The following is an 11,561-nucleotide window of genomic DNA, read 5'->3' on the forward strand; positions in this document are numbered from 1 at the left end:
AAGATGTTATACCTGTCCCTGTGTGAGGGAGTCTGCTCTCATGGCTCCATGGTCCTCTCCCCCTCTTCTATTTTGGCATGCCTGTGCCAGGTATTTGTTCAAATTCCTCACACCCCGCGGGGATAGGTATGTCCCCCCCTTTCCGACCGTCCCTCTCTCATCTTTACAGCCTGTCTCTGTCTATCTTATGTACGCCAGCACATGTATGAAGCAGCCAACGTGGACTCCCCGCCACCAACATGAGGCACACAGCCATTTTACTGGCAAGTCACAACTAAATAATTTCCAAGTTGTTCAGCTTCTTGAAGCTGGCAAACCACAGCTGTGGGTTCTACACAGCCTATAGCCAAAAACAACTCGTTGGATAACAGGCAAGTTGCTTTTGATAACTGAAAGACCCGTTTATTCTCTGATGTTGTCAGAGCTTGAGGTCAGGCCACTTATTAGATCGACTAGTTAAACTTTTCTCTGACATGGAAAAATGTTGATACAGGCAAGTATACTGGATAATTAATTCCCTCTAAAATAGAAACACCAAATCATGGTGCAAATCCCTCGTGGGGGTGTGAGGCGCCTTGTGTTTGAACATGAACTGATGTGCTATTGACATTGGGTCAGAGTTGAAGTGCATTAGTTATTGCTGTGCGTCATGAAATGACAGCAAATACCGATGATACCCTGGCTCGGCACGTTTGTCTCCCTGTCCTTCCCAAAGGAAGTCCGAACTCAACAAAGTCAAATTCAATTTTACTGAAAGAAATATCTGTGCAGATTCATATTTTTTCTTTCATTTTTCAGGTATAAATCAGAAAAGGAGGCCATAATCAAACAGACAATCTGACATGGCTTTCGATTGCCGCTTTTCTGTTCAAGGGGAGTAACCCCATGACCTTTGGGTTTTTTTAACTGCCAATTCAATATATATGGTCTGTACTGACCTCTGTGTTTATTAAAGTTGCAAGAAAAACACTCCAGAGTGCAAGAAGGAGCCACAGATCACCATCCAGGTCTTTTATGCCTCTCCACTGATGTGCTATTGATAGGGGTCACAGTAATGCTTTTTATTTTTCATTTGAAGCTGCATGTGTAGACAATGAATGCATCATTTTATTTTTGGTACTATTGGCAAAGTTGGTTTTTTTTATGATGTATTTTATACTTTATCTTGCTCCCTACAATCTTTTGTGAGATCAAGAATGCTATATGCTTTAAAGTACATCAGCAGTGTTAACTCAATAAACCCAGGTTTTATAAACCCATCGCAATAAATTGTGACTTATACAGCAGAAAATTATTTTGCCAAAATATGATGTTCCGATACCATTTATGGTCAGATTCTTGCGTGTTGTGGAAATTCCAGTGAGTTCACTGTTAGATTTATGCCTGGCTCAAATGTATTGAAACCATTAGAGTCATCAAAGCGTGACCAAACATTCTGTAAACCCCACTCCCTTACATGACTATAAAATAAAAAATGTAAAACTATTATAAAACATATTATTTTAATCGGTTTACTTCAAATTCTTATAGCCTTACTCAGGAGAAATGTGGGCTGCAGCAGTCATAATTTAAAGCAACTGTAAACTGCTCTCTGTAATTATCGTATGAATGTTTTTAAAAGTTTGATTCTGTAATATTTTCACGTAGATTTCGACCACAAATGCCATTTGATATGGAAAATCTGACTTTTCCTGTAATTGCTATCTACATTATTATTTGTAAAAAACCCAGGAAGGTCATTGTTAAATATTCTGCTTCCTAATGATAAAGTGGGGCTCCCTGGACCCCATCAGGCCAACACATATTCATATTCATTATGCAGGAGAAGCCCCCTCTCTCAGCATCCCATCCCACCCCCTTTCCACTCACACACACTGCTCTCCCCTTGACTCAGACACATCACAGACTGCAGTGATCAGGACACAGTGCAGAGAAGTTTGGAGGCAGATTGTCACCACATACTCCTCCAGCTGAAGATAAATGATCCTAAATCTCCTGCCTGAAGAATTCTGAGGGATATTCCAAAATGGGAACGGAGATTTTCCTCAAAACAAATCCATGGAGTATTTATTTTTCAGCATCCGGGATTAAAATGTTTTAAGGTAGGCTTTAGACATACATCTAGCGAATTACTCACTAGTTCATATATGCGATTTGATCTTTGCACGTTATGTTTCTTTAGCGTTAGGGCCCAAATGCAGGCCGTTATGCAACAGTAGGCCTTAAGTAAACTGTTTATCAGGAGATTAATATTGACATATGAATAAAGACCTTTAACATGAAACCAGTTTTCTCCTTAAATATGTGGCCTAAAATAGCCTAGTTTTTATTTATTTTAAATCGCAATGTTATCAAAGATATGTTGCGTTTCCCTGCTTATTGAATGATGTGGCTTGGTGCGTTTTTTTTGGATAAAATATCAAACTAAAATGTATACAATATATTTGCGTCTAAGAATAAATGGAATTTGGTATAAGGTATCTAACAAAGCTGTCGCTATGAAAAGGCGAACAGCTGTTATTTAAAGCGAGCCGGTGAGGTATGAGGCGCGCGCCCCGCGGGGGTTCGGCTGCTGCTCCACAGCTCCTCAGTAGCTCTTAACCTCGGTGCTGCCCGGGTCACCATGTGTCACACAGACCGTTTCTGTCATGCACCCCGGGTCTGCTTTGATGTTTTTTTAAATGACACCTCTCCACAAAACCATCAGTCTTGAAGTAAAGCAATAAGCTCGTCTCACGACCGGCAGAATAACACCACAAGAAACATCGTTAAATATCTTTTCTCGCTTTTCTCCCGGTGCAGAAATCTGTATCAGGCTAAAATGTCAGCTCATCCTTTCAAATTAAATAAAGTCAAACATTCCGCCTCACTGCGCTATCCGCTGACTCGGCAGAATGTCACGCACTGGTCCACATCCAAACCACCGATGCGTAAAAACGCACAACATAAATCTCAGCAATCTTAACGAAACCATTGCCATTAAGAATGTGTGTGCACAAAAATAGTCGTTTTAGCTCTTTAATGTTTCTCACACTTTTTTGTGTTCCAATTAACCTAATTGTTGTCCGACTGCTGACCTTAAGAAGGAGCAGGCTTTGGGACGTATAGATTTACAGCCTTCAGTTCGAGCCCTCCTACTCCGAAAATCCAATTATTTTACTAAAACCATGACTGTCTCGCCTGGCTCTCTGTGAAACTATAAAACTGTAAAGGCTGTGCCAACCAGAGCAGGTCTCTCAAACATAAACCATCCTCGTTTTGCTGACATTTTCATTTCTACTACATGTTTATATGACTTTATTTACTTTATCTGGTCTCATGATTCACATAAATCGCTTTGCAGCACCCTCAAGAGATTAAATCAGTTTTAGCTGTGCTGTCCTTAAGAACTGAGTCAAACAAATACAATTTTCAGAAACCAGAGAATAAATCAAAGAGGAAATTATGAATGTAAATTAACAAAACATATTTGTGTTCTCTCCCCTTTTTTCCTTTTGAACCACCCCTCCTCTGCTTCTTTTACTTTAAAAGATCCCTTGTGAAAGTCACTCCTGCTTTCTCTTAATCTTGAACCTTTATATCATTTAACATTATGGACCTCTCAGGCTCTTTGCCTCCACCGTCCCCTTACACCTTCCCTATTATCCCCAATATCTCTGTGCCCTCCCCCTCCCCTTCCCTCTCCCCATCACCCAGCGTTGCCTCCACAGCTCTCTTCTGCTCCCTCCTCTCCCTCCTCTCCTTGATGGGCATCACAGGAAACCTGTACACTATGGGCCTTCTGTTGAGGCGCAGGAGAAGTAGACGGCGTGGAGCAGGACCGACCTGCTGCCTAATGAGAGTACCTGTGCCATCATGCCTCGCCAACTCCTCCCCGTCCTCCACCCCCATCTCCTCTTCCTCTCCCTCCTCTTCTCTTCACCTCCAGGTGCTGAGCCTTGCTCTTGCTGATCTGCTCTACCTTTTCACCGCTCCCTTCATCGTGTATGACAGTCTGGCGTCCGGCTGGGCCTTCGGGGAGCCGGGCTGCCGCCTCCTCCTGAGCCTGGACCTCCTCACCATGCACGCCTCCATCTTCACCCTCACCGCCATGAGTCTGGACCGCTACAGGGCGGTGGCACATCCCCTGCACACCTCCTCCTCCAACTCCTCCGGCCTGCTGCGTGTGGGCCTGGCCTGGGGCCTGGCTGTGGCCCTGAGCTTGCCCATGATGATCACTCTGCACCTGGAGGAGGGGGAGAACCAGGAGGGCCAGCTGTGTGTGCCGGCCTGGGACGAGCAGAGCTCCAAGGCCTATCTGAGCGTGCTCTTCTGCACCAGCATCCTCGGACCTGGGCTGGCCATTGGAGCACTTTATGCAACTCTAGGCCGGCTTTACTGGGTGTCTCAGACCAGGCCAGCCTGGGCCAGTGGGGGCAGCTCGGCTTGTCCTCCCCGTGCCCCCAAACCCAAAGTCCTGCTCCTCATCCTGGGTATTGTCCTGGCTTTCTGGGCCTGCTTCCTTCCTTTCTGGATCTGGCAGCTGCTGCCTCTCTACCAGCCCGACATGCTGCGGACAGTTCCAGTAGGGACGCAGGTGACAGTCAATCGAATCCTCACAGGACTGACATATGGAAACTCATGTGTAAATCCATTCTTCTACACACTATTGACTGGGAAACGAAGACGCAACCGGCAGGCGCTGACATCAGCAAATCAGCTGTGCCGTAAGAGCAGTCCGATGCAGTAGTGTCTGTCTCTAACAGAGGAGACAGTAATGTGACAACCATGTATGTATATGCAATATGAGTTCAATAATAGGAACCAAAGATCATTGATTTGTCCTTAGCAAATGACAGCACTTTGTATAAATGCTTTGTGAAAATACTTCCTGTTTGGAGACAATCAAAAGGACAATCTCTGTAAGATGTAATGAATGCTTTATCCTTTTCCATACTTTGACGGTCATATGATAAGTGTTGTAATGACGTTATATGTTGTATTATGGTAAAGCAAATAACCACAATGGCATTTCTAACACAAGTGCTTACAGTAATTACTTCTGCAAAGTAACTTTCCCAAATCAACAGATTTTATAACGTTTTTAATAAGCAGAATCCTGTACTGTATGCAGTAATAATAGAAGGGAGGAGTTTTGTGCTGTATGTTGCGATGCACAAGCATTTCCAGTAAAACCCTGATTCACTTCTGCTTGTTTTCAGAAATGTTTAAGGAAGATGTTTGTTTTTAAACAACTGTCTGAGACTGGTCAGAACCTCGTTGGGACAGTGTTTGTTGACTTAATGAATTATGTTGGAGCATGTCAACAGTCTTTTGTTTTCTTCCCCTAAACCCCTACATATCTAAAACAACTGACTTTTTATATAATCATGACCTGCATGTTGGGTTTTTTGTAATCATGCAATGCTTTGCATGGCTTCAACTTGTGTTGAATGTAACTGGTGTTTATAATAATGCATAATATAAAGCTTTGAATAAAGAGTATGCTTTCTGTTATTCACTGTGTGATCGCATCCTTATAATTAGGAAAAAAGGAGGAAAACCTGAGAGTGTTTGGCCTTTCAAAAAACGCACAACAGATGACATAATACTGCGCTTGACAATAACAGACGTGAAAAAGAAGAAAATCTGAGACAGCAATTATGAAGCTAAGCAAAGGGATTATATGTTAGATATTCGAAGAAAAAAGACACAAAAACTTAAAAGTGCTCAGTATTAAAAATAAATCCTTGAGTTGCATTCTCACGTTTTGTTTGTGTGTCTGTGTCAGCGTGTCAGGGACTCTGGAAGGTCTTCCCCGGTCTTGTGTATACACTCTCTGGCTGGTGTCTCTGTGTCTCCCTCAGCCGCGGCCTGTCTCCGTCTGCCCGACTCAAAGGCTGCACTGTGCTGAAGCTCCAACCCTGCTGCTCTTTGACGCAGATGAGCAAATATTGTTGTTCAACACAGAGGAGAAAGGATGGGGATGAGATGATGGGACAAAAGAGGACATGAGGGCGGGGGGGGTTGTTTGGGTTTTGGATGCTGACCATGTGACTGTAGGTCTCTAGTTCGAGTCCAGCAGGGGACTATTGTGGCACATCATTGTTTGTTACTTGTCACCTACGGCATACTTCTGATTACGATTTTTTAAAAGCCCTAGCAGAGGAATTTTAGACAAACCTGCAGAAAATTAAACCAAATAGAGACACTTCATGAGACACTTCGTCAGGATAAATCATATCTTGCAGAATTCAACGCAGAACAACATTGACTCTTTGTCATTTTAAACGGACGTTATTTAAATGTGTTTCTTATGGATGACAGGCGGCGCACATGCTAGCGCTGTCGGCCCATGTATTTTCTAATTTCTTACATGTTTCAGCATATCTGCATCTGTGATGACGGATGTGAACTTCCCCTTAAGCATACACACGACCTTATAAATAAAACTATCCATAATAAACAAGAACATTAATTGTCTAAATTGTTTTATCAAATAATTTCTGAGGTTCTAAAAATACAAATTTTAAATGTTTTTCAAGTTGAACAGTAGAACAGAGACAACTTTACATAAAATAAAGTCCTCAATACAAAAATTTTTAATAATGTATTCATTCCCATAAAGAAAAAAAAGAATTTAAATCCAAATTTGAAAAACAACAATATAGTACTCAAAGGGAAAAGACTCTGAATAATATTCCAGACCTCCATGTAATTCTGACAGAGCACAGGCAGCGCAGATTAAGAAGGGACAGTGATCAGTTACATTTTCTAATTTCATCACTGGGTAAAGATATATTTCTTTGACCACCCAGGTAAAACATATGCACCATTAAGCTCTATTAACTGTGGTTTACTGTGTTTTGACTTGACATACAATACCATCTGCTAGTCCATAATCACCAGGTAATGGACTTTGAGTGATTTCATGTTAAATGCATTGTAAAATGAGACTTGAATAATGCTAGGGAAACATAATTATAGTGTAGGTTTATTTATTTGCACATAGAGTGTAATTATGTAGAAACATTAACTGAGCAGAAGATAACCTGAGGGCAGCAGGAGAAGCTACATTGGTAATACCAACAGGTTTGAGGGACGCATACCAAAAGCATTTGTCAAGGCAGCTTGCACGTTTCTCTGCACAGTGATGCCAATTTTTCTGAGGCTGTAGGGCCCTTCTGTAGTCCATACTGCCTACCATGTGTTTCCATTTACCTGTGGCTACCTCTGAGCGTAACGTTCCCACTGCAGTTGTTATCCAGAGCTCTGTGCGGCCACACCACAGGGGGGGCTTCTGTTGTGAAGTTAATGCAATATCCATCCACCTTTCACAGACAACTGAGGCCCTGTCAGCACATTTACCCATTTAAATGGAATTTCTTGTAGACAAAGAGCCAGCTCCATGTATGTTTGAAATCAAGAGCCCTCATATGACATGGTGATTTTTGGACCCCTGGGTCATACCAAAATGACAGAAGATGGAGGGCGTAGCTTGTGTAAAGATGAAATCCTTCCAAAGAAGACACTTAGCACCGGTGTGGATATGAATGCACAGCAAGCTTAGATTTTCCTGAGTCTGCATGGTGGACAGGTTTTGGGAGACTGCATATTCTAAAACGTAATATATCAGATGATTAAGTTCTGCCTCAGGTCTACGGGGATGACTGAGTGTTTGATAAACTTCAAATACATGGTGTTTAGTCAACCCAACCAAATGGATGGAAAATATTGTCTCAGTTGGCAGGCTGGTCCATCTATAAACGTTGTGTTGTTTGGGTTGGTAGTTGCCAGCTCTTACCGACTCGCTCCAATCATAACTTTTGTCTGTAGTCGCAACAGAAGCTTTTCATTTTGTCCTGAGATTCAGGCAGTGTACTTCTCTAGGCTCTCATCTACGGGGAAAACACAAGGACAAATATTTTCTTGTGGGAACGTCGCTCTGTTCCACCTGAAGGTTTCATAAATCCAGCACATGTCCGTTTCCTGGAATCATCAAGCATCTTCCCATCCCACAGCCGTCGCCCCGCCTCTCCTCTTGACCAGTGTTTGAGGCTGCTGCAGGTGCCCCTCCCCTGGGCAGCCCGCTCAGGAAAGCCCCCCGCTGGGTAGACGAGACGAACCCGCAGCCCGGGCCAAATTCACGCTGTGAGGTGTATAAGAGGCTCCCATTCTCTCCAGACATACACAAAAAAGATTTCCTTCGCACTGCTCCTCCGCCTGCCCTCTAAAATTCAATCTTCCCATCTGTTTTCCCTCTCTCAATCACTTTTTGTCCCCTCCACTCTTTCTTCCTTTTCCTATAGTCTATAGGCAAAGGAAGGGCATAGGTATTCCTCTGCATGGCCTCACGTTTTATGACGTTAATAAGTCAAAGTTTTCGCATTGTAAATAACAAAAACTCTTAGGTGGTACTGAAATATCCACAAATTAACTCAATCAACTTTAAAGACATCCAACCTTCTGTAACATCTGTTTAAATCAAACACATCAGTTCAAGTTTTACGATACCGCACATGTAGTCAACACGGTATTAAAAAAAAACAGTTTGTAATCGCTGGTTTGACAGCAAACACTGAAATCTGGGAGCTCACAGTGTTTCTTTGTTCAATCCATGGCAACCTCACCATGAGGCGCCCTCCTCCCCATCGCGTACCCTGACTTCACACCTCAGTGTCAGCCGCTAGGATCAGGCGAGACCCAGGCTTGTGTGCCTTGAAGGCCGGAGGTTACATCAACCAACATACACATTACGGTTCACACTTGGGCTCTTACTAGGAAAGACAGTAAACATGGCACGTCTGCCCACCTCACTCCTTCTCCCCGAGTTTCACCTTCCCCCTGCGCCCCCCTTTTTCCTCCTCCTCCTCGCTGCCTGTAAACAGTCATCCCTGTCAACTCAGGCGTCAAGCTCCCCTGACCTCTGACCTTCTGACACTTCACTCATCTGAACCCCATGGTTTGTTCGTGCATGGAGGTCATGAGTGAGGAGGGACATTATGTATTTCCATGGCACAGTTCAATAATAGAAGCCAGTGTGGATTATTGTGAATAAGTGCGAAAACGATAAGTTTAAACATTTAGCCGTAACTATTTCCATACAAACTTTTGAAGAAGAAATACTAAACTTAGTTCCAACCCTTTGATTTGGAAGATTTACAGAAACATATTTTTGGGGTGTTATGGAGTGTTAGTCAGACAAAGCAAGACATTTCAACACATAACCTTGGACATTAAGAAATGCTAATGGGTATTTTAATCTGACACTCAAATCTATGAACATAATACGCAGATTTCTTTATAATAAAAAGAACTGTTAGTTGCAGAATGTGAGTCTCAAAGAAAGGAATGGCAGCTATGAAAATGTTTGTTCAATTGTGTCAAAATTAAACATTAGTTTATAGGTATTGAAGTTATGGCAATAAGTAAAAACAGTCATTGTAACAGCTGTAACATGACTTTCATATCTGAGAGCAAGGTGGAAGATTGAACAGCATGGTGTTTAGAATTACAGCACCACCTGTGGGTGAAATATAAGAACTTCATATTTGAAACCAAACATTGTTTTTTAACCCTCTTCAGTAGATTAAGACAACTGACAACTGTTTGTGCAAAACGTTGTGTTCATTACAGCTCCACATCAAGAATTAAAAACATATATATATCTTTTTTTAAACAAATATTTCTTAATCTGTTTTATCATATGTTGGCAGTGTCTTAAAAGTTAAATATATCAAAAGACAGAAGGAGAACAGTACATAGATAAATTGTATCAAAATTAAATACAATGGTTAAATATACACATTGTGGCTAATGGTTATATTCTGTCAGCGTTGCTATAAGATTGTTTGTATTATCTCTCCTCATTTGTTTATATAGCATAAAATGTCCAATATCACAACTGAACAGAAAGGCTTGGCCAATATTTTGTAATTCTTTTTTTGAATAATCCAAATTCCAAGTCCTTTTATTTACAATGTATTTATTTCCGAGTTACATTTTCTGAGAATCAAATGCAATTATTTGATATAGTATAAATCCAAATAAGTATAAATCTATTACACTTTACTCTGCTTTAATGCTATCATTTGATACTACCTTTTATTCGTGCAGAGCAGACTGGAATAGATGCTGAAATAACCACACCTATGTACTAAATCAAGAATAGATTTTAAATCAAATCTGGACCAAAAGAATATAAATCGTGCAATACCTTAAGATTTATACCCCTACTAGTAGAGCTAAAAAAAGGGTGCTTGTGTTCCCCGTTGCACAACATGCTCTTGTCTGTCTTTGCACCAGCTGAACCTCCAGCTCGGGTGGCTCAGTAACTGACCCACCACAGTGACAGAGAGGAGGACGACTCCCGTCCCGAGGGCTCAACACTGCAGAACAAGCTCTGTGCACGCAGTAAAGAGTATATATCCTGAAAGAAATATGGTTAAATTAAAATACGAATACTGAGATATGTATGTCCCCAGGTTATAGCCAGCCATATGGGTGCACTATGTGGAGATATGTAAAGTATGTAATAAATAAAAAACTTACAATTTGAACATAGAAAAGCTCAAGGTTCTTTAGTGCTGTTATCAAGAGCTCAATCATTCATTTGAAGAGTGATGGAAATATTAATTTAAAAGTAAAGTTAATAACTCTTGTCTATCAATAATAATGTATCCAACCAAAATTCTAAAGTGAGTATTGCAGTAAAACAATACATTCAATCCCTAAAAAAGATAATTTCACCCAAAAGAAGCTTAATTATTCTACTCAAAATAATGAATTACTTTTGGAAATCAAAGTAAGAACTTCAGTCCTAATAGATGAGCATGAACAAAGCCACCGTTGTGATTCAAAGCCAATACAGAGCCTTTTATACAAGCCATTTCCTCGTACGTCAACATGACAGACCTCGGTTCTAATCAAAGGTTTAGCAGGCTGTTGTCATCACCCTACAACACAGAACATAAGAAATTCAACTAGGGCTGCTGTTTGTTCAATCTATTGATCCATGTTGCCCCCACAGAGCGTGCTCACCTTCCACAGTAACCTGCACCTCCTGGCTGCGTCTCTGAGCTCCTGGTGGTCGGTAACTGAACACCTAGTTTGAGAAACCCAACATCAGAACAGCCCGGGCGGCATGATGTGAGGCCTGTCTCTGCACATGTTGGGTTATAGCCTGTAGCCTGGCTGTCTCCACCTAAACCACTAAGTTTACAGCTTGGAAAACCCTCAATATATTTCATTTTGAGAGGTTACAAGCTTGTGTTATCATTTGTAAAAGAGTTGTACATGTTTCCAGCAGGTTATAGGACAATTAAAGCAAGCAAGTAAAATTAAAATGCGGTCAACAGATTTAAATATCATGGCCCTATTCGATTTTTGTCGTGTTTACCCATTTGTTATTTTGAGTTATAGTTATATATATATATATATATATATATGTATATATATATATATATATGTATACATATAGTATAGTTTAAGTATGTTTAGTAATTATACTCACCGTTATACTACTTTGTCTAGATTCGTAGTATAGTATATATATATATATATATATATATATATGTATACAT

The 11,561-nt window shown here is 41.1% G+C and overlaps 2 protein-coding genes across 2 annotated transcripts in view; one reads left to right on the forward strand and one right to left on the reverse strand.

The window, feature by feature from the left end:
- The window catches only part of kcnj14 (potassium inwardly rectifying channel subfamily J member 14), a 30,685-nt gene extending 19,632 nt beyond the window's left edge, over nt 1-11,053 (reverse strand). The window contains exon 1 of the mRNA XM_034197202.1: nt 11,020-11,053. The gene's annotated coding sequence lies outside the window, so the exon portion shown is untranslated. The remainder of the gene's footprint in view (nt 1-11,019) is intronic.
- On the forward strand, nt 1,898-5,463 carry LOC117533452 (urotensin-2 receptor). The gene is made up of 2 exons (XM_034197204.1): nt 1,898-2,102; nt 3,532-5,463. The coding sequence occupies exon 2, from the start codon at nt 3,593-3,595 to the stop codon at nt 4,727-4,729; it is 1,137 nt and encodes a 378-aa protein (XP_034053095.1). The 5' UTR covers nt 1,898-2,102; nt 3,532-3,592; the 3' UTR covers nt 4,730-5,463.
- Nucleotides 11,054-11,561: the final 508 nt, after the last annotated feature.

The sequence above is a fragment of the Gymnodraco acuticeps genome, unplaced genomic scaffold (assembly GCF_902827175.1).
Source record: "Gymnodraco acuticeps unplaced genomic scaffold, fGymAcu1.1, whole genome shotgun sequence".
Lineage (NCBI taxonomy): Eukaryota > Metazoa > Chordata > Actinopteri > Perciformes > Bathydraconidae > Gymnodraco > Gymnodraco acuticeps.

Bases quoted from the DNA above. Each gene is read 5' to 3' on its own strand.
- LOC117533452 (XM_034197204.1), top strand. From the start codon at position 3,593: ATGGACCTCTCAGGCTCTTTGCCTCCACCGTCCCCTTACACCTTCCCT.